This window comes from Perognathus longimembris, chromosome 14, assembly GCF_023159225.1.
Source record: "Perognathus longimembris pacificus isolate PPM17 chromosome 14, ASM2315922v1, whole genome shotgun sequence".
Classification (NCBI taxonomy): Eukaryota; Metazoa; Chordata; class Mammalia; order Rodentia; family Heteromyidae; genus Perognathus; species Perognathus longimembris.
In genome coordinates, this window is record NC_063174.1 from 31431999 (window position 1) to 31456036 (window position 24038).

Here is a 24038-nt window from a genome sequence, read left to right on the forward strand (position 1 = left end):
GGGGAAACCTAAGACATGGCGCGCTCTCGAGTAGGGCGCCTCCTGCTGTTCGAAAAAAAATATATAAAAGAGGCAGATGTTGGGGTCCATCTCCCCCCCTGGATGGAAGGGGCTTGATGCACCTCCCCCAGCTGGGGAATGCGGCCCTTCCACCCTCTCTACATTGGAATCCGGAGAAACCGGTTGGGCAAATAGCCCCCCGACTCAGCCGGCAGCCAGCCCGGCGCCTACCAGCCCCGCCCTGGTTCGGCGAGCTCAGAGTGACGCAGCCCCTTGGAGGTCAGGTGACAGCTCTCAGCCTATCGGAATCCTGGCCAACCCCCTTCCTTCGGGATCATCTCCCCCTGTCCTTCTTTCAATAAAGAGATTTCGCTCTAAGAGGCGGTCCCCGTAGCATCAGTTCGCCAGCACCCAGGGAAAGGGGGCGAACCATAACTACGGTAGGTCGCGTGCCCGCCGGGCCGGAGTAACCCCTACGTCCCACCCTAACATACCTGCAGGCCGAGGGTTAGAGGAGAGGGCGATACGGAGGGTAAAAGGAGAGAAAGAAATAAGCATCTGAGCCGGGGCAGAGAAAAAACCCCAACACTTTACCATGAAGATTTAAACTTTCTAAACAGACCCATATCCTGCATTGAAATAGAAACTGCAATAAGAAATCTCCCATCCAAGGAAAGCCCACATCCAGATGCATTCACAACAGACTTCTACAGAGCCTTCAAAAGAGAACTCACATCAATATTTCTCAAATTCTTCATTGAAATTGAAAGAGAAAGTTCACTGCCAAACACAGTCTATGGTGCCAGTATAACCCTTATCCCAAATCCAGGCAGGGACTCATCAAGAAAGAGAACTATAGGCCGATTTCCCTGATGAAGATTGATGCCAAAATTCTCAACAAAATTCTGCATAATCAATTTCAACAGGTCATCAAAAAAAAAAAATCATACACTATGACCAAACCGGATTCATTTCCGGTATGCAGTTGGTTCAGTGTATGCAAATCAATGCAAGGTCAAGAATCACATGATTATTTCACAAGATGCAGAAAAAGCATATGATAAAATCCAGCACCCATTTATGATAAAAGCTTTGGAGAAAATAGTATTCCAGGGAACATTCCTGACTATAATTAAGGCTGTCTGTGTCAAACCCACAGTGAACAGTACTCTTAATGGGGAGAAGCTGAAGCCATTTCCTCTAAAATCAGGAGCAAGACAAGGTTGTCCACTCTCCCCTCTCCTCTTCAAAATATTATTAGAACTCCTAGCCAGAGCAATAAGGCAACAGGAAAACATAAAGGGCAACCAAATACAAAAAGATGAAATCAAACTCTATCTCTTAGAAGATGACATGATCCTGTATCTAAAGATCCCTGTAGACTCTACTCACATGCTATTTGAGCTGATCCAAAACGTTGGCAAAGTAGCAGGATATAAAATAAACTCTCAAAAATCAATGGTTTTTCTATATGCCAACGACTGGAAGACTGAGGCTGAAAACAGGAAAAGAATTCCTTTTGTAATAGCCTCAAACCCCCAAAAAATACATAGGAATAACCTTAACCAAAGAAGTAAAAGATGTTTATGATGAGAACTTTAAAAACATGAAAAATGAAATTAAGGCAGAACTAAAGAAATGGAAAAACCTTCTAGGCTCCTGGATTGGGAGGATTAATATTGTCAAAATGACAATATAACCAAAGGCTATCTACAAATTCAGTGTAAAACCCATCAATATCCCAACACCATTTTTTAATGAAATAGAGGAAGCAATCCAGAAATTCATATGGAACAATAAAAGATCCTGAATAGCAAAATCAATCCTAAGTAGAAAGAACAGTGCTGGAGGAATTACAATACCAAACTTCAAGTTGTATTACAAAGCCATAGTAATAAAAACAGCTTGGTATTGGCACAAGAACAGGCCTGAAGACCAACGGAACAGAACTGAAGACCCAGAAATGAACCCACAGAACTATCCCTACTTAATCTTGATAAAGGAGCTAAAAAAAATAGCATGGAAGAAAGATAGCCTCTTTAACAAATGGTGCTGGCAAAACTGGTTCAACACCTGCAACAAATTAAAACTATATCCTTATATATCACCCTGCACCAAAATCAATTCCAAATGGATCAAATACCTTGAAATAAAAACAGATACCCTGAAAACACTACAAGAAGGAGTAAGACAAACACTTGGGCTCCTTGGCACAGGATGAAACTTCCTTAACAAAGACCCAGAAATGCAACAAATCAAAGAAAGGTTGGACAAATGGAACTGCATTGAACTGCAGATTTTCTGCAGAGCAAAGGACATAGCATGCAAGATAAACAGAAAGCCCACAGATTGGGAGAAGATCTTTACCAGCCATACAACAGACAAAGCCCTCATATCTAAAATATATGCAGAACTAAAAAAATTAAATTCTCCCAAAACAAAACTTCAAAGAACCAACAGTTCCCTCAACAAGTGTGCTTAACACTTGAAAAGAGACTTCTCTGTTGAGGAAATGAGAATGGCCAAGAGACATATGAAAAAGTGCTCCACATCACTGGCCGTAAAGAAATGCAAATCAAAACAACATTGAGATTCCACCTCACCCCAGTAAGAATGTCCATTATCAGGAAAACTAACAATGTTGGAGTGGGTGTGGCCAAAAGGGAATACTACTTCATTGTTGGTTGGAATGTAAACTTGCTCAGCCACTCTGGAAAGCAGTATAGAGGTTCCTCAGAAGGCTAAACATAGAGCTCCCCTTTGACCCAGTAGCCCCACTTTTGGCATCTGCCCAAAAGACCACAAACAAGAACACACTAAAGCCACCAGCACAACAATGTTCATCGCAGCACAATTTTTCATTTCTAAAATATGGAGCCAACCCAGATGCCCCTCAGTAGACGAATGGATCAGGAAAATGTGGTACATATACATAATAGAATTTTATGCCTCTATCAGGAAGAAAGACCCACTTGTAAGGAAATGGAAGGATTTGGAAAAAATTACACCAAGTGAAGTGAGCCAGACCCAAAGAAACATGTACTCTATGGTTTCCTTCCTAGGGAATAATTAGCACAGGTTTAGGCTAGTCACAGCAAAGAATCACAAAAGCCCAATACCTATGATGTTATGAACACATAAGATGATGCTAAGTGAAATGAACACCATGTTATGGAAAAGAGTGTTATCTCACTGTTGTAATTACTTTCAAAATGTCATGTGAAATCCTGGCTTCTTTTGTTGATGATCCTCTTGTATCCCCTTCCTATGGTTGTCCCCGTGCTATCAGTGATCTCATCTGAGTACCCTGGATACTGTGTATACTGGTATTAGAACAAGGGAAGTGAAAAGGAATTTCAAAATTGTGAGACAATGGATAAAAAGACTAATGACTTCAAAAGCAATACTTGCAAAATCATTTGGTGTAAACCAACTGAACAGCTCATGGGAGGAGAGTGAAAGGGGTGGGGGGCAGGGGGAATGAGGGAGGAAGTAACAAATAGAACAGAAATGTATCCATAGCCTTACGTATGAAGCTGTAACCCCTCTGTACATCACTTTGACAATAAATAAGTAAGTATTTTTAAAAAGAAGAAGAAAGAAGAGGCCCTGGAAGATGTTTTGACTTTAGGAGGCTGAGTTTTCTTCAGTCAAATGGTATCTTCAAAGAGAGATGACAGTTGTGGTCCAAGAAAATGAGGGTGTCCCTTGTTCTCCAGGGTGGATCTGGGTGGTCCCTCAGAGCAATCTCCTCCTCCACACACAGCTGACTCTGATCAGGTGAGCAAGAAGTCTGGTAATAGAGCATGAACTTGGGGCAGTTTCAGGCATAACTGTTTTCCTATGCCTGGAACAGTGCCTAGAATACTGTTTGGGTTCTAGAAACATTGTGGAAGAAATGATTGTCATGCATGTTTGTAGATTCTTGTGTGTGTGTGCGTGCGTGTGTGTGTATGTAAGCCACTAGTGCAGCTTGAACTCAAGGCATGGATGCCATCTCTTAGTTGTTTCCTTTAAGGCTGGTGCTTTAGCACTTGAGCCACATTGGCACTTCTGGCCTTCTGGTGGTTAGTTGGAGATGAGTCTTACAGACTTTCCTGCCCAGGATGGTTTCAAACTGTGTCCCTCAGATCCCAGGCTCCTGAGTAGCTAGGATTAAAGGTGTGTATTACTGGTACCTGGCTTCAGAGCCATAGATTATGATGTATTTTGTAATGTGCGTTCCTATTCTTTTTAGTCAGAACTGAGTCTTGTCAAACTCATAAGGAAATGTAGAAAGAAGCCAAAATTCCTTAGGAAACAATGCTTATAAAATCTTTTCATAAATATCTGTTATGTAATAAATGTTACAACTATATATTCTTCTATTTTCTTATTAGTACAATGAATAAACAAATGCTGTCAATAGAAATATAGTTAAATATAACTATGCGTTACACAAAATTTATAATTTGTAGTCTGAGTTATGGCAGTTGGTGTAATTTTGTAGATCTAGATTCATTTGAAAAAATCACTACACAATTTCATTTTATTCATCTTAGTCATACTCTTGTCTTACATAGCTAAAAGTCTTGATGGATAGAAAAAAACATCATACATATCCCAGTAGAAGTGCAGAGCACATCTCAATTTTAATAAAAGTAATTTGAATAAGTAAGAATCACATCTGTATTAAGTGCTTCTTTGTTCCAGATGTGTGAACTGTTTTGGTGTAGCTAACATCGTGATGTTAGGCCTCCTAACTTCAAAGCCTAAACCTGTGTCTACACTCCCTTCTAGGCCTGGCTAGTCCTGAGGACTCCTGTTCTTCACTGAATCCAGTGACAGCCACCATGGGGGCATAACAAGAGCCTTCCTAGCCCAATGACTTTATTAGTTCACATTTGGTAAGTTAATTTAGATCATTCTTTGAAACTGATTGTGTTTTCCCAATATCAGCCAAAGAAGAAACTATGGATGATCATGGAGTTAGTAGATACCAGAGGATCTGCTATGTTGTACTTTTAGATATTTTTTCTCCTTTATCATGTCCTGTCTTGGCTCTTCCATCACTGATATGACAAAAAAAATCACATACTTTGAAGCCAGGTGCCAGTGGTTCACATCTGTAACCCTTGCTACTCAGGAGGATGAGATCTGAGGATTGTGGTACAAAGCCAGCCCCAGCAGGAAAGATTTGTGACTTTTCATCTCCAATTAACCACCAAAAGATCTGGAAGTGGATCTGTGACTCAAGTGGTAGAGTACTAGCCATTAGCACCAAAGCTCAGGGACAGTGCCCAGGCTTTGAGTTCAAGCCTCAGGATTGGCACACACACACACACACACACACAAACACACACACACACAGACACACAGACACACACACACACACACACACACACACTCACAAACTTCCTGCTTTTGTGACCTCTTCTGGTATTTCCCAGGTCTACAGAGGCACTTCCCTATGCTTTGGGCTTGTTTTCTTTATTATAAATGTTAGAATGGGCATTTGTATATATATATATCCATTCCAGATGATTCTAACAGGAGATCATCTGTAGAGTGTAGGCTTCCGAGGGGGTTGATTTTGCTTTTTCAGTCCCTGATTTCCCAGCACTTTGCATAGTAGCTTGCACACTTGATGGTTGTGTGAATAAATGCAAGAACATATAGAAGCTTGGAGAGATGCCAGGGATGAAAGGAACTTTTAGGAAAAAATAGTAACTTCAAGGGATAAAAATGTAGGGCATGTGGCTTATTTCACAGTGCTCAGAGACTGGATATGCTATAAAAATATTTTTCATCTCATTCCAGGAAAGATTGTTGCTCCATCTTGTAGCTTTGTTAACTGTTACTCTAAATATAATAGGATATTTTTCACCACAGTAACTCTTATGCATAGGATACCAAGCAGCTTACTTGACTCTTATCCATGACCTCCACAGTAGTCCACTAAATGAATGTCACTGTGGGTTTATAAATGCTCCTTCTATGCAGGATTTATCATTTACTGCCAACTGTTGGTGATAGAGCAGAAAATTACTTTCTAGTAGCCCTTCAAGTACTTTCTTCATCCTTAGGTTCTATTAGGTCTTTAATAACCCTATATACCCCACCGTCCTTCTACGCCTATTCACACAACTAGCAGGAGAAGAAACAGGCTAACCTTGCAGTCTATATACTTCCTGTGTTCTCAGAAAGAAACAAAGAAGAGTCTGAGATTCTTCATGAGTTTTCTTTGTCTTAATTTCTAACCATCTCATGTGACTGTTGGTGTCTGAGCTCTGGAATTCAGGTACTAAAGGGAAGTTTCTGAGGGCTTCATATGTGATGTGCACGACAGTTATTCGGGTAATTGACTAGACTCTATGTAGGTCAGGATGGAAACACTAGCCTGGTATTTCCTCCGTTCTCTCCTGGATCAAGAACATCCGCTAACCAAGTTTGACTGAGCAATTCATTAGTGGACATGGTTGACCACAAAAAAATTGGACATTGTTGCTCAGTCTACATTGAAACAGTTTCCTGCATGATTTTAAATGAACATGAAGAAGGATGACCCGGCCTCTCAGGGCCATGCTAGTTCACTTGATGATAAAAATGACAATGCATACTCTGGTGCGCTGTCCCATTTCCTGTCACTGGCTTCATTAGCGAGATTGCTGTAGGCAGCAGAAATAAATTCCAATTTAAATTTTATTCTAGAAATAAATATAGGAATCCAGGGTGGAGGGAAAATGTGTAGCAAAGAAACAGGCAACTGAAGATTGTTTGCGGGGGGGCAGGGGGTGGAGTTCAAAGGAATCAGGAATAAAAAAATGTATTTGTCCTATGCTTCTTCAAGTGACCTAAGCGGGAATTTTATTTTATATAGAAACCTGTGTCTGTAAACAAATTGCCAAGCCATTAATGTTGAATCTGAAGCTATGGAGTTGATATTTTTTGGCACTGTTTGTAAAGTAATTTTTTTTTCTTTTTGATGGCATTTTGAGGACTAATTTCAGTGATGCTCACTGGGTCAGAAATCTAATGTTATTAACTGGGTCATTAAGAATCATTTATCAGTATGATCATCTAAAAACTGCATATGGTGCACAAAAATATCTAAAGGAAGACATGCATAGTACATCATATACTCAAACAGAAATGGACTTCTTTTAGTTACCCTTTTAAATTTAGAGAAATTGTGGTACTTTGGCATTTTATATAAAGCACATTAATGATATATTGTCATTGTAAAAGAGCTTGGTATGGTCGACATTTAATTTCCTTAGTGAGTTTAGATACATTTCCAAATACATTATCAATAGCACATACTACATCTACAGGTACAACTACAATATGAACTTTTTTTTTGTATGGAAATGCCTCCTTCTTGGATTTCTGTGTGCCCATTCATCTCCTTTCCTGACTTCCTTCTGCTTTGTCTGTTGGTTTGAGGCAGTTGACATTTTAGCAGGTTACTTTTTTGGAGCAGGACAGAGAGAATCAATTCCAGATCATTCTTTATTTACTTGTTTCTAGTAGTTTAATGCCTAAGTTCTAAATTTAGCTTCTCATCAACAAATTTGTCCATAAGATTGAGCTATAAAGTTGGGGATTTTCACATCTCTTTTCTGATTCTATGAAATGCTTACTAGATAGAGCTCTCACTTACAAAGTTTCTATGCAGCAGAGACAGACGGACTTTCTAGGCCTTTATAACAGTGGAAATACTTTAGCCAGAATATTTCTCAGTTTCTCCAAGTGCTGAAGATCAACACTGCTTATGTTTCTTGCTTTATCAGTTTGCTTTATCAGCAACATTAGCAGCTGAAATGACTCATTTGCCCTTTCCTAAGGTTCTGCTCTTCATCCAGCCCATTATTCCTGTGTGTGTGTGATGCACAGCGTATGATTCGTGGGAGATCTCCTCAGATATAGGCAGTAGTATGGAAGTAGTCTAGACTGCTGATTATGATACCTGACAACTATAGGTGTTTCAAGTCCATTAGTTAACATGAAATCATTGAATCCTCAATAGAAGTGTTAGCTTATTCCTAATCACCTGACTTTAGCTATCTTGTAGATGAGATATGGCCACTCAACTATAGGTGTACACACACACATTATTGAGTGCTTACTATGTATCTGACACTCCTGCTTTACATATTTCAACTTCTCCGATTCTCTCATTATTGCCTTTGGACTAATAATAGAATTTTTTAATGTTCCCTAATGCTTTTGAACAAACTCAAGCTTATGTAACTTGTATTAATACATTATTTTATAAACAAAGGAATAGCCAAAGGGAAGTTAAATAATTTGCTTGAGACCACATAATTCCTCAAAGGTAAAGCCAGAACTGTGTCCTAGGCTCATGCCTTAGTGGCTTTGATAATCATCTATTAAACCAGAATTGGGAAGTCCGAAGGCAGAGGCACCAATATCCTCCCCAATACAAACATTTTAGGTATGCATTTGCCTGTGTGATAGTTTATGGCCTTTTGCTCTTTTCCTAGTGTGTATGTATTCTGCTGGCTTCATTTCATGCATCCTGTTTTCTCTCCTTCTTCCTCCTCCAAGTCCTTTAATACATACTGAAAATGATTTAGTGTTATAATTATGTAATATCTTTATCATAACATCAGTTTCCTTATATTATTCCAAGTGGGCTACTAGATAACAGAAATAGGGACAAACAAATCCTAACAAGCATGAGATAGGGATAAATTCCTCTACAATATGATCCTCTGTATCACAGTCAAGATTTTCTAATCTAAATGAGTAGAAAAATTGAAAGAATGTTCTTCTTCCTTGGACGTGCCTAATGATTTCAACCTACCAACAGCTAAGCTCTTATTTTTCTGAAAGATACAAAGATGAATCAGAGATGTATCTTCCCTTGCTTCTCTAGTTGAAGTAGATTTAAACTTATCAAGGGCAGGTGTTGTTGCATCCTAGTCATCTTTATACCTCCCTTCTGGATTAAAGTATACAAGCTTTACAGAAAATGCTTGTTGAACACAATATAGAAATTATGGGTCTCCCATCCAATTCAAGCCCCCTCACCTCCACCCTGCTCCTGTCCTCTTGTTACTAATAACACCTGGGGATCAGCAGGTGGCAGCAAACCTCTGCCTTTGCTCCTTTCTGGCTGCAGAGGAAACCCTGTCTCATCCAGATTGGCCAGCAAATGTTTTTGCCTGATGCCTTTTGGATCTAGTTTGCTAAGACAGTCATGACTACCAAAACTGACCTCAACTAGCACCCCCTTCAGAAGAACCTGGATTTTGGTAGAAAGAATTCAGGCTGAATTAAGATGTTGCAGGTTCTGTGTTTCAGTAATGGTGGCCATCTGGGGAGGTTTTGTGGCTTCAGGAGGCAGGGGAGAGAGTCTGGATGGAACCTCCACCAGCAAAGCCTTGTGTCTGGCTGAAGCCATGGCCTCTGCTGCCCCCTGAAATCTGTCTTGCCCAGAAGGGAGCAGAGGACTGTATATGGAGGTAGTCTGGAACAGTTTGTTTTATGGCTGTTATCTCAATACATGTTTCATAGTTCCTCCTTGCACACATAAAGTGCTCTCATTGGATGGGAAATTTTATGTCTATGAATGGCTTAATATCTCCAGCGAGGTCCTCAGCTGGGTGTGATAAGGGAAGCCTAAGGAACTCTGAAGCAACTTCATTAAAGAGTAGCTAGGATTTGAGACATAAATAAAGGAAGGTTGGGACAGGAAGATGAGATTCCCAAATTCAGATCTTTGAGACTTGGGGAAATGATTTCTCTTCCCCTTGTCATCCAAAGTTGGTTAACACTGTGGTAAAATTGTGAAGGAGGTAGTACCTGTGTGTGCTCACAGCCTCCCTCTTCCTTCTCCTAAAGATACGGTAAGCAACCTAGACATTGCAAGTCTGAAGGAATGTGTGTGTGTGTGAGTGTGTGTGTGCACACTCACAACAGTGTTCAAGTGCCAGTGTGTGGGTATTGGTGTTTGCACTGAGGTCCTTACACTCCCCCTTGGCTTTTTTGCTTAAGGCTGGTACTTTACCAACTTGAATCACACCTCCACTTCTGGCTTTTTTTTTGGCCAGTCCTGGGCCTTGGACTCAGGGCCTGAGCACTGTCCCTGGCTTCTTCCCGCTCAAGGCTAGCACTCTGCCACTTGAGCCACAGTGCCGCTTCTGGCCGTTTTCTGTATATGTGGTGCTGGGGAATCGAACCTAGGGCCTCGTGTATCCGAGGCAGGCACTCTTGCCACTAGGCTATATCCCCCGCCCCACTTCTGGCTTTTTTGTTGGTTAATTGGAGCTAGGAATCTTTTGGATTTGTCTACTATGGCTGGTTTCAAACTTCAGTCTTCAGATCTGAGCCTTCTGAGTAGCTAGGATTACAGGCATGAACTACCAACCAGCACTTGATGAAGGAATGTGCATTCCAATGGCAGTCACTTAGTAAGGCAATGACTTTTGGACTAAGACCTAGCTAGACCTAGCTAGACCAGGCACACACAAAACATTGCCATGGTAATTAGCAGTAGACACTGGGTGTGGGCAGGCAACAAGGTGTACAGGTCAGCATGCATGTATGTGCATAGGTCAGGAGAGGGGCACAGGGGTAGGAACTATAAAATACCAGTCATATGTGAAGAATGAATGGTTTGAAAGGACAGTTTGGCATCATGGCTAAAAGAGCCCATTTTGAAGGTGGGAAACAGTGAGCTGGACTCGGAAGTGCCACTTACTCACTGGGTGAAGACGGTTGAGTAGATTCTTAGTAGCCCAATTTCTAGAATGGGCTTAGTAATGGCTACAGTTTTTAGCACAGCACTTTTGACATGATGAGTAATATATAAAATGTAGCTGTTACAGCTGATTTCATAGAACTCAAACTCATGTTAATTATTTTTCCTGTACATGTGAAATCAAGTCTTTATATCTATTTGTAACATGTTAAACTTTGAAGAGGACATATTGTAGTCCTTAATGACTTTCCAAATTAATGCTGAAATGAAAAAGAATTCTAAACCTAGCAATCAGAACTTAGACATTGGTTCTGCCTTTGCAATTAAAGAATTATAAGGTCCTTTTCAAATTCCTTAGCTTAGCTATAGTCCTTTACTGCAGAGAAGGGTGGGGTCTGACAACTGTCAGTGCTTTTGTACCTGTTGGTACTAACCATCCTGTGGTTTTCCAAGATTAGCTTTTGTTCTATCCCAGAACTGATTGGCTGATACAGTCTAATTGTACCTGGGTTTTGAGACTCTGAGTCTTCAGTAGCCTACTTTGTTTTTGTGTATAATTAAGATTATCTTCCCAACCTCTGCCCTATGTTGTACAAGGACAAAGGACAGTAAAAACAATGTTTAGCCAGGTGCTAGTGACAGACCTGTAATCCTAGCTACTCAGGAGGTTGAGATCTGAGGATCACGGTTTGAAGCCAGTCCAGGCAGGAAAGTCTGTGAGACTCTTTTCTCCAATTAACTACCAGAAAACTGGAAGTAGAGCTGTGCTCAAAGTGATAAAGCACTAACCTTTAGCAAAAAAGCTCAGGAACAGTGCTCCGTCCCTGAATTCAAATCCTATGACCAACAACAACAGCAAAAAATGGTGTTTAGTCATGCTACTTGATAAAAATGGGTCAGATGATGCTTGAGTGGGTTAGAATGGACAAGTAAACTGCCCATGTATGGAAAGGAGCATGCTGTGTACCAGGTGCCACTAGCCACCTCCTGCAAGTCACTGTCTGCTTCTGAATCCCTTGCTGAATATATAAATACAGAGAAGTAAATGAATCTCAGAATTCCCAATTGACCTAAATAGCTCTGTCATTAGCAGTGAGGCTCTTGCTAATTAAAATAAATGAAACATGTCAGAGATAAGAGTTATTACCATTTAGGATATGTATCTAAAACTTGAAAAAAATGCATCAGCTCTTGATGTAAGTTGGATATTGCCAGAACACAGGCATGGTAAATTAGGGCCTGAGTCTAGAATCCTGGAAGTTCAATGCGGGTGAGCTTTGAACTAGCACTAGAATCTTGTCATTGAACGTGTACATTTAATAGATAGGAAGTCATTTCCTCAATGCATTGGTTCTTACATTGTTGGCTGGCTCTCTCTCCCTTTAAGTCTCTGCCAGAAGGATCTAAACATGGATTTTTAGTGAGTTGAAGACTATCTTCTACTATTGTTTCCTACTGAAGGGCTCATCTTCCATGAAATAGTTTTCCCCCTTTAATGGTTAAAAATAATCTATAAATAAATAAATAACAGGTGAGACTTTCTGTCTTTACAATTAGGAACCCAAAGTTTGGGGTACGTACAGATCCTTTTGCCTTCACATGGTGTATGAGAGGTGATAAAGTAGCCTTCACATTTGAGTGATGTGTGTGTGTGTGTGTGTGTGTGTGTGTGTTGCATGCTGCTTCTGAGGCTTGAACTCAAGGCCTGGGTGCTGTTGCTGAACTTACTTGCTCAAGGCTAGCACTCTACACTTGAGCTACTGCTCCTCTTCTGGCCTTTTTTTTGCTGATTAATTGGAGATAAGAGTCTCATGAACTCTCCTGCCTGGGTTGGCAGCCATCTGTATAGTTATGATTATAGACATCAGCCACTGGCACCTAGCTACACATTTAGGTGATTTAAAAAATTGTTGTTGTTGGTGGTGATCATGAGCTTGAACTCAGGGCCTGCGTGCTGTCCCTGAACCTTTGTGCTCAAGGATAGTGCTCTACCACTTTGAACAATATCTCCACTCTGGTTTCAGGTGGTTAATTGGAGATAACAGTCTCACAGACTTTACTGCTTGGGCTGGCTTTGAACTGTGATCCTGAAATCTCAGCCTCCTGAGTAGCTAGAATTGCAGGCATGAGCCTAGCACTATTTCAGTTTTTGTGTTGGGCTCCACTGGAATCTTTAGATGCTCTAAGCTTTGAAAAGATTGTTGATGTCATCATTTGTTATATAATTAAAACTAATAATAGGAAAAATTCTAAAGCAAAATATAAGGAAAAGACACTTAGGTTGTGATTTCCTATAAGACTATTTTGATAATGAGCTGGAATGTCCAGCATCAGTTTTTTTTGTTTTTTGTTTTTTTTTTTTGGCCAGTCCTGGGCCTTGGACTCAGGGCCTGAGCACTGTCCCTGGCTTCTTCCCGCTCAAGGCTAGCACTCTGCCACTTGAGCCACAGCGCCGCTTCTGGCCGTTTTCTGTATATGTGGTGCTGGGGAATCGAACCTAGGGCCTCGTGTATCTGAGGCAGGCACTCTTGCCACTAGGCTATATCCCCAGCCCCCAGCATCAGTTTTTTAAAAATAAATCTATTGGCACATAATATAAAATTCTTTAGTAATGGTCTCTATCCTTTTCTTGCCATGCTTGTCTGGTACAGGGCTGATGGCCATATTTTTAACCTGCTTATTGGGTAGTAAGCATTTTTCATCCTTACAGTTGTGTTTGTTCCAATGCATGCTTAGTCAGCTGCATCGGATTGTGTGTGGGATCTTCTTAAGTGGAGATTCTAGTGAACCTTGGGTCCTTCCCAGATTTAACTCATTGGATTCTTTGAGGTGGGATTCTGCTCCTTAAATAATGTTTGTGGGAATTAAAATAAAGCTTAAAAATTAGTCAGAAGGCTAGAGGACAGAAATTTGACACTCTTAAATCCCTGGGGAGTTTCTTTAAAAAAAATGTAATGTTCTTTCGAAGTTTTTGCCTGCTCACAAGGTCTGAGAAAGATCCTTTGAGGCCATCTAGATAGAGTAAAGCCCACTGAAATTTTATTGAGAATGATACTCTAGACAACTGTGGCTCCACAGAAATATAATGCACTTTATATCTATATTTAAAGGGTGTTTTAGTAGCCACATTTGAAAAAAAAAGAAATAGGTGAAATTGATCTTTTAGATAGTCTAGATTTACTCCAATATAGTCAACATATTTTGTCATGCAATTAAGGAAATTATTGAGATACTTCACATTCTTTTTGTTATACTAGATCTTTGAAATCTTGCAGTACTTTATATTTGTAGCACACCTTAACTTTTTTTTTTTTTTTTTTTAGTCTCGAAATGTAGCAATAAAACTGGAAACCTCTACTTGCTGGCTGCTAATAGACCTGGTGTTAACTGACACATCTCTAATAATGAAATGTTCCAGTATTTGGATCTGTCCATGTGCTGTTAATATCTGAGTTGGAGAATCCTGAGTCATTCAAAGTTCACACTCTGCAGCTCCCATTCTCTATAATCTGGCCCAAACCAGTCTTTTCAATGACATCATTCCATTCTTCAGCCACAAGGCATATCTACACCCAACCCACATTCTGTCATTGTCCTGGCCAGTTTACTCCCTTTGACTGACCACTTCACTGTTTCCTCTCCTGAGCATAGAATTCTACCCATCTCCAGAGGCCCGCTGGAAGCCTGGTTGTCTGTGGGGCAGCCTTCTTCTCCTGACTCTGGTACCATCTGGCCCGCCCACAGAATGGTTACACACCCTGCTTTAAGATTGATTTTATAGTACAGGAAGTAGTTTTTCTAGAATTTGTGACAAAAATCCCTTTTCAAATCTATCTAGAGGCTGACATCTTGGCAAAAATAGTGATATTATAGCCAGAATGTTGGGCAAAAATCCCTTGTTCTAAGAGGTCTCAGTTGGACTAGATTCAGCCACCCATCCTTATATCTCCATGAAAGAGAGGAACATTGATGAAGAGAGAAAGGTCTAATCAAATGAAGCTGCACTGGAAGAGAAAGTGACTCAGTGACCCAAATATTATCCTCAGGGATTTAGAAAGAATGGATGGCAGAAGGTGAGAAGTTATGAACATTTAAAACAATTTCAATGGCAGGCACAGGCTGGTTGACCATTTCCTCAGTCTGTCTCTAGAGGAATCCAGAAAAGTTATCACTCTGTTATTAAGAAAGAATAGGAACAAGGTGGCACTGATCGGCGATCTCCTGAGTTTGGGGCTGTGTCCTTTAAGATGATAAGAAAAATTGTCTATTGGAGGGGCAAGTTGCCTTCCACACAAGAGGCTTAACAGTGAATCTTTTCCCTAGAGACACCAAGATGATTGCAAGGGAACAGCAGTAGACAATAGCTCAGACCAAAGGGCACAGGATCAAAACTGGGGGACTTTAGTTTACAGGGCGCAGAACTAGGGCTTGAATGTAAGATCTTAGGTGCTGTCCCTTAGCTTTATTGTTTAAGGCTAGCACTCTAGCATTTGAGCCACAGCTATACTTCTGGCATTTATTTATTTATCCATTATTTGTATATTCACTCATTTATTTATTATTTATTTAAGATAAGAGAGTCACGGACTTTCCTGCCTGGGCTGACTTTGAACCTCGATCCTCAAAACTCAGCCTCTTGAGTAGCTAAGATTACCAACATGAGCCACCAGTGTCCGACAAAAGGATTTTTAAGTTGCCTCTTGCAAGATCCCTTTACCAATAGACATTATCTTTAATGTGTTTATATTTGCTCCCTCAAGGTGGCTAGGTAGAACTGTGCTGGAATCACTGACCTACTGGTGTGCAGATGAGGTTGAATGGAGCTGAGAGTGGTGAGGATTTGGGAGGAGACAGACGGGACAGAAATTTTGATATTGGGTTTCCACAGATGCGTCATTGCACCTCAGGAATGCATCACACAGGCAACCTACGGGATGGATGGGTCGGAGGGCCTGGGGCAGGTTTGGTGAGATCAATGAGCAGCATGTGAGCTCCAGGAATAGCTTCCTCTGTTTGAGGGAATTGTCAGCATGGTCCTTAAAAGTAGGGCTTGCTCTGTCTCTTCAGGGAAAGCACAGACGCATTGCGATTTGTTATACTTGAATAGACAATTAGTTCACTCCACACACAGTGCCGGTGGAAATAGTAGGGTATATTTTCTTCACAGGAAAGTGGGATTCACTAAAATAGGAATTTCCAAGGGCGGCAGGTATGGTGACAAACATTAGCCTGGTTGCTGGTGGTTCATGCCTATGATCCTACCTACTGAGGAGCTGACATCTGAGGATCAAGATCCAGTCTGGCAGAAAAGTCTTAGAGACTCTTATCTCCAGTTAACCACTAATAAGCTAAAAGTGGAGGTGTGGCTCAGGTGGTATAGTGCCAGCCTTGAGCAAAAAGGCCAAGCAAGAACACAAGGCCCTGAAGTCAAATCCAATACTGGTACAAACAAAACCAAAAACATTCCAAACATTGAGAAACCCTCTTTTCCCTCTATCTATTTGATTCAACTATATTAAATTAATATGTCTCTGCTCTGTCCTGTGATGTGACATGGTAGGATAAAGTCAAAAGAATATTAACTTATTTGCTTTTAGGCATTCATGGAGATGGCTGTCCAATCACCACTGGAGGTGATGCTCAGAGGAGGAAATGAAAGTTGGGGAGAATTTGGGATGCAATGGTCAGGAATTTGTAGACGTGGAAGCTGAATTTTAGAGATTCGTGAATGATTTATCTTCCAAATTTGGGTTTCAAAGAAGGTTTTTGTGGACATATACTTCCTTATCAATCCTCACAATTCCACCCATGCCAGCATTGTAAAATGCAAACCACTGGCATTCTGCAAGTGCTCTTTTTCATTGATAGCACCAAGCTCTCTCAACATGTCACATCTGTTGTATCTACTGCCTAATTCTTAAGAGCTCAAAGAATGCTATCTAGCACCTGAGTATAGAATCTTGAGTAGTAGATATAAACTACTCCATCCTCCATGTTTATTTATTTATTTATTTATTTATCTTAGAAAACTCCGTTTATTATTTCCCACCAACTTTCTTTCCACTTTCCTGAAGCGCGTGCCGAGTTCAGGACCACTCGGGAGTGGTCCCCACCCACTCGGTGGCCTGGGCGGTGGGCGCGGCTGACCAGTCTTCCGTGGCAGGCTGGGTGCTCCAATCTTCGGTGGGGAACTGCTGGATGGGCACGGAGGGCACCTGCACGCCCTCGGACCAGTCGGCCACCTCGGGCTGCGTGGCTGTGAACTCGGGGGCCGGTGTCATACACTCGCCCTGGAACTCCTCCTTGGTCACCGCCTTCTCAGCCGCGGCCTGCTCTTCCTTCTCAATCTCCTCGGGGTCGTGGTAGAAGTAGAGATCCGGCATGACCTCCCAGGGGTGCTCGCGGGAAATGTCGCCGCGCATGCGCAGGACTTCGCGGGCCAGCATCCACCCCATCAGATCCACCAAGTGCGCCCCCTTATTGTTGCACGGGATGGCGATGTCCACGTAGCACAGCGGGGAGTCGGTGTTGCAAAGCGCGATGGTGGGCAGGTTCACGTAGGACGTCTCGGTGAACCGCTGGTGGTCCGCCCGGGGGTCAGTCACCACCAGGAGACGGGGCTCCCGGAAGGCCGCCTGGATCTGGTTGGTGAAGGTTCCCGGGGTGAAGCGGCCGGCGATTGGGGTGGCCCCGGTGGCAGCATCGAACTTGAGCACGGCGCGCTGGCCGGTGTTGCGAGAGGAGATGACGCTGACGTCGGCGGGGTTCTCGATGGCCACGATGGCGTGGGCGGCCAGCAGCAGCTTCTCCCACGTCCTCTTCAGGTTGATGATGTAGATGCCGTCGGTCTTCCTCTTGTAGATGTACTGCTCCATCTGGAAGTCCAGGTTGGTGGCGCCCAGGAACTTGAGCACGTCCTCCTCCTTCATCTGCAGGACGTCCAGAGCTCCGGACATTGTGTTAATTTCCCTTTGAAGTTACGACGAGAATCAAGAACAACGCCGTATGGAGCCCGGCCTGGATAGCGCCCAAAGGCCATCCTCCATGTTTAAGTGTTGTATTTATGGACACAAGTCCACATGCTCAGAAACTTCCAATTGTGTTGATTTATTTTTTTAAAGCAGAAGTTGCTATTGGTCATTTCAATGGTAAAACTCTTAAATAGCTAATTTTTTACATGTTCAGATATTTTTAGATACTGCTAACATGGGAATAATGGAAAAGCAGTGCAGCTATATTAAAAACAAATGCATTGATAAGAGGCATTAGGTGTAGGGTTTAAGAGTGCCTGGGTCAGAGTGCCTGGGTTCAGAACCCACTATCGTCATGTCAGAATGGATAAGTATCCCCTCAGCTTCCCAGCTCCCATGCTAAACTACAGGTCCTTGAGATCTACATTGTTTGAAAAGCAGTTCAGGAGAGTCTCACAGAATATATATATATATATTTTTAGACAGGATTTACTTTAGTATAGTAGGGAGAAAGAGAAGAGAAATGAAAATCTTCCTGGTCTGCATAAAGGAAATGGGAGTTAAAGATTCAAAATGGCAGCTGGTTTTGCTGCCTTTATATTTTGTAAGCTGAGAGAATATAAGTGCTCATGTCTAGCAAGCCCCTACCCATTAGACAATGGATCAGGATGATAAGAATGGTGCTACTTATTATTCAAAACTATGGAGAAGTCTCTGGGGCCTATCTGAAACACACACACACACATACACACACACACAGTTTCTTTGTTTTATTTTTGTTGTTGTTGTTGATTGTGGTCCTGGGGATTGGATTTGGGTCCAGTACACTGTCCCTGAGCTCTTTTTGCTCAAGGCTAGTGTTCTATCACTTTAAGCCACAGCACCACTTCCAGTTTCCTAGGGACTAATTGGAGATAAAAGTCTCACAGACTTTCCTGCCTGGGCTAGCTTTGAATCATGATCTTCCAATCTCAGTCTATTGAGTAGCAAGTTTTTTCCTTTTCTTGATAAGCTTCCGATCTTACTGTCTTAACCCATTACAGGGTTGTGGGATTTTGCTCTTTCAAAGTAGAGGACCAATTTAGATCGTCCTTTTTATGTCTCCCATTCCTCTTAATGACTTAGCATTTAAATGGGGGAAGTTCAATTGTTGCTTTTTCATTTGCTTTCTGATTTCAACTTCTGAATCTGACTTTTTTTTATATTTATGAAAGAACAAGGTAATCTCCCTGTGTTCTCACCTATTTTGGTTGGCCATTCTGAGACTGGTATAGAGCTTCTTTTTTGCTTTGTCTTTCCAATGCTCTCATCTAGAAAACAGGACTAATCATGCTATCACTCTCATAGAGCTACTGTGAGGATAGAGTTAATTTGGACCATGTTTTCAACCATCTGACACATTAGCAATTACCATTGGAATTGTGATAGGTTCAAGTTCCAAGAACTTGAAATCTTCATCCACACAAAACAAAAGACCTAGAGAGAAGTTACTCTTGCAAGATTCCATGTGGCACTGAGTTTCCCAGAAGCTTCTGGGAGCCATCTGAATTGGTGATAACTCCATGAACGATCTTTAGTGTTTTCTAGTTGGTTTGTGTATCTCCTCTTTCAACAGTTAGGCAGACAGATGCTTCAAGTTTCCGGAACTTGTCTTCAACACCTCCCAAGTCTTGGTGGCTACTGGCTCATTTGCAGGTCTATAAACAACAAATAACAGCACAAAACAGTCTCTGCACTTCCAGATTTCCTTCTGTTTTTCTTTACCCTGATTTTTGTCCCTGACTCTTTTGCTTTCTGTATTCTGATTTGTATTCTCCAAAAGGAGGCAGTCAGAGAGCGGGAGGAACAGAGACGAGGGTCTATGGCTTTCCACCAGGCTGCAGTCTGTCAGGGCTTGCAAACACCCCTCCCCCTATGCACATGCACATGCATACACACACCCTGAGCAGCTCCTCCCACATGGCTTCTCTTTTACAGCTGGGTTCTAGTGGACATTCTTTGCAATCGCACCTTCAGATCGCAGGACTCCTCAGAGTTTCTAGGCATAGCCACTGTTTCTTGCTTGTTTCCTTAACTGTTGACCCATGCTGCTATTGAATGCTATTGGTACACCCTCTTTAAGCAGTTCCCTAACATTATGCTCTGAGAAGGTGGATGCTTCCTACTTACTAGTGGGCAGAGCTTGGATCATTAAAAAAAAAAATCAGATCCTCCAATCTCATAGCAGTTTTCATCCTTTCAAAGTCCAGCTCACAGGATTGAGGGAAATCAGGACACAAATTTTCTAGCTAATGATATACTCTTCTCTTTAGTATAAAACCCTAAGAGGTTAAGGAGTAGCTAGACAACTAGGACGAATATATGCTTTCTTATGACTCTCAGAACATTCTGAGTTTGATAAGAATTTGTCAACATTAATTGCATTGTAATAATATAGCCAATTCAGCCTCACTGGATGAAGGGCCAGGGTTGGGCTGAATGCTATGAGTGTGTTGATGCTCATGCTGCAATCATGGAATTCAAAGTCAAGGGCAACATTCATAAGGAAATGAAAGGAATTGGAAAAAATTATACTAAGTGAAGTGAGCCAGACCCAAAGAAACATGGACTCTATGGCCTCCCTCATAGGGAATAATTAGCACAGGTTTAGGCAAGTCACAGCAGAGGATCACAAGAGCCCAATAGCTATACCCTTATGAACACATAAGATGATGCTAAGGGAAATGAACTCCATGTTATGGAAACGATTGTCATATCACTGTTGTAACTACTTTAAACGTCCTATGTGTAACTGTAGCTTCTATTATTGATGATCTTCTTGTATCCCCTTCCTGTGGTGTACCTGCACTATCTCTGTATCTTGAGTACATTAGAAACCGTGTATACTGGTATTAGAACTAGGAAACTGAAAGGGAATAACAAAATCGAGAGACACAGGGTAAAAAAGACAAATGACTACAAAAGCAATACTTGCAAAACTGTTTGGTGTAAATGAACTGAACAACTCATGGGGGGAAAAGGGAAAGAGGGATGGGGGAGGGGGGAATGAGGGAGGAGGTAATAAACAGTACAAGAAATGTATCCAATGCCTAACATATGAAACTGTAACCTCTCTGTACATCAGTTTGACAATAAAAATTTTAAAAAAAGTCAAGGGCAAGCTGGGGGGGTGGGGAGCGTGTCAAAGGCTTTACACTGACAGGATGTGACTTGAGCTTTAAGGAGTGGCTGCCTTTGACTGGTTCTTCAGAGAAACCTTTTGGTGATTGAGGAAGTTGGGAAGACTTGAGAGCTCTGATTAGATAAAATTTTAGCAGAGAGCAATATATCTGCAGAAAATAAGTCAGTGATTTGTAAGAGCTTAACTCTGGCTCCTATTGGAGAGACAAGGAAACATATATCCTTCAGTCAGATGCTTTTATGAGAAACATTTTCTTTGATAGATTAGTTTATGCAAACAGTTCCAGTGAAAAATAGCACAGAAATCTCTGCCTTTGTTGGTTGATTTTATTGTTAGAATTTTATTATTTATGTGCCTCAGGGCACATAACAGGGGTGAACTCATCCCACCCAGGATGTATTTATGAGTTTGATGACATATATGGTTTACTTAAGTTCTACAATTTTTCCAGTTTGTGGTGTTCTGTATTTTCAAACCCTGAGATTAAACTCCTTTGCTTTTTTTTCTGAATCACTCTGGACTCTACCCCTGGAATTAGCATCATGGTTCCCATGGCAACTAATGTACCTGAAAGATGGAAAGAAAGAAAGGACCTAAATAAAATATGATGGTGCTGCCTCTGGAAAACAGGAATAAATTATGAACTACAATATGGGGTCATGTAGCAAGTGGTTGGGAGAGGAGTGTTGAGCACACAAGGATTAGGGCCCCTGTGCCTCACCTACCCTGCCCTGAATTCAGGCCAGTCATCTTCTCCCCTATTCCTCTCCTCTCTTTGCTTCAATACAGAACATTATCAGGTCAGGGCTGTGTGTATTACCGAAGAGTTCACTCTACAGGATGAGTTTTGTGAGATTTCCCCAAAGTCATAAGGACTTTGTGATGGTCTTTGTCTGTTTGCCTTGCTATGCTAGCACACAGAGACTGACACTGCAGAAACTGACTACTCGCATTTAGGAAGGTGGGGAAGTGCACAGTCAGGAGCTGGCCCAGTTAATTCCTGGGAGGAAGGAAGAGGTGATGGGTCCCAAAGCCTAGCAAAGCAAATTCCACCAAGCCTTAACACTTGAAAAATTCCTCTTGAGTCCAATTCTGTGCCTGCTGGACTCCTTGAGAATGTAGTCCCTCCGCTCTGGACCTAGTGAGGGAGCTGACAAAGTATGCTTTGCACTAACTCCAGTCAAGCTCCTCAGAGTCTTTTTTAAACATAAAAAGAAAACTTTTTTTAATCACCATCAATTAGTTGTACAAGGGATTTTCATTGTAACATATATATGTATATATATATATATGCATACAATGTCAAACCAATCTTCACAAATGTCATTTTTCTTTTTTCTTTTTTCAAATTTTTATTATCAAATTGATGTACAGAGAAGTTACAGTTTCATACGTTACAAATGTCATTTTTTTATTCTCATACTGTATTTAAATGATTTCTGACCCTTTTCAGCCTCCTTCAGTGTTTCCACTCTCCTCTTTCCTACAAGTACTCTCACACCATAGGACCGGTTTTATGTTACTGTCATTCATCTTTTGTCACTGTGCACTCATTATTCAAAGTGATGTCATAGTATTTCACACAGTCCTTTAATCAGATTGATTCCATTCACTTATTCTCACTTTCCCCATCCCTACCATGCTTATTATTCAACAGTTTCCAATGAGCTCTGTTTGCCATTTGCATTCACATGCAATATTTCTCTCTATTTTTCACCCCCTCCCATTCTCTTTTCCTTATCATTGTCTAATCTCCTCAAACATCTTCACTATTATAAACATGGTGTGTCTATCTATCATCTATCTATCTATCTATCTATCTATCTATCTATCTATCTATCTATCATCCAACTATCATTTATCTATCCTCTTGAACTCAGCCAGGAGGCTGAGAGTAACTAGCCATTGGTGCCTACCTTTTATTATTATTATTATGAATGACTCATAGCTAAAATTTAAAAAAATGAAATTATAGGACTTGCATCTGTCTGTGTATATATATAATATGTATGATATTTTCCTACATTCACATAGTGTTACCAAATTTATTTACAAGTAATTCAGAGTCCTATCTTAATTGGATTAGAAGAAAATAAATGCACATATCACCTCAATCTTTCCAAATTGCTAGAAGTACAGAAAACCAATTCAGATGTTTCATGGGTTTCAAATTCACATGGGTTGAGTAAATCTTGATAAGCAAGACTATATTAATAGTAGTAGTTTAATAAAATCATATACACATTGAGTTATTAGCAGTAAGTATAAATGAACATTTTTTCTAGTCTACATGAGTTACTTGTCAAAACTAGGTTAAATGTAGTTAGCATGAAGGTAATTTGAGAAAATGGTTAGCCTATATCTGGCTAAAATTAGCTTCCAAAAGTATTTTTTAGTAGCTTGCAACCTGAGAGTTGTGCTAAATTTAGTAAAAGATGTTCATTAAATAGCTAAATAATTTCTAAATATAATGAGCTACTCTAATCTGCTTTGCTAAGTTTATTTTTGGCTTAGTTATATAATCATGTAAGGATGCCAAATATAGTTGAGTCTATTAGTGAGCAGTTTTCACACATGGAGAATTTGTGTAGCGATGCAGCAGATGCTTGTAACACTGAAGGAGGCACATATTTGTAAAATTGGCTACTGGGTGCTGGTGTATGATGGTGCACAATCATCTAACTTCTGCTTTCTCCTCTCATAGTAGTATTAAGAATGCAAAGTGTGCAAGGAATAAGTAGTCTGTATTTTTGATAAAGAAAATTATACAAGGTGTGACAATGCATTTTCATGAAGAGAAAAAAAGAATAATTTTTATTGTAGAGTGTTTGGTTATTCCAAAACAAGAAGAGGGAAGTAAAGCAAAGTCCATCCTTAAATAAAAATGGAAAATTTGCAGAAAAGCAATATTATGAGTGATTAACATAGTTAGGAGTGAATGCTTTTTTGAGTTGGGTATGATTGCACATAGCTGTAATCCCAGTTACTCAGGAGAAGGAGAGAGAGAGAGAGGGAGAGAGAGAGAGACAGAGACAGAGACAGAGAGACACAGACAGAGACAGACAGACAGAGGGAGATCCAGATGATTGTAGCTTGGGGCCTGGAGAAAAGTTAAACCTTATCTAAACCAATACGCTGAACATTGGTGTGTGTCTATATAATCTCAGTTATGCAAGAG

General features: G+C 40.9%; 1 protein-coding gene across 1 annotated transcript; it reads right to left on the reverse strand.

Annotated features, from left to right (window-relative positions):
- Positions 1-16743: 16743 nt before the first annotated feature.
- LOC125363064 (40S ribosomal protein SA-like) lies at positions 16744-17738 on the reverse strand. The gene has a single exon (XM_048362044.1). The coding sequence runs from the start codon at positions 17662-17664 to the stop codon at positions 16795-16797; it is 870 nt and encodes a 289-aa protein (XP_048218001.1). The 5' UTR covers positions 17665-17738; the 3' UTR covers positions 16744-16794.
- Between the last annotated feature and the right edge of the window lie 6300 nt (positions 17739-24038).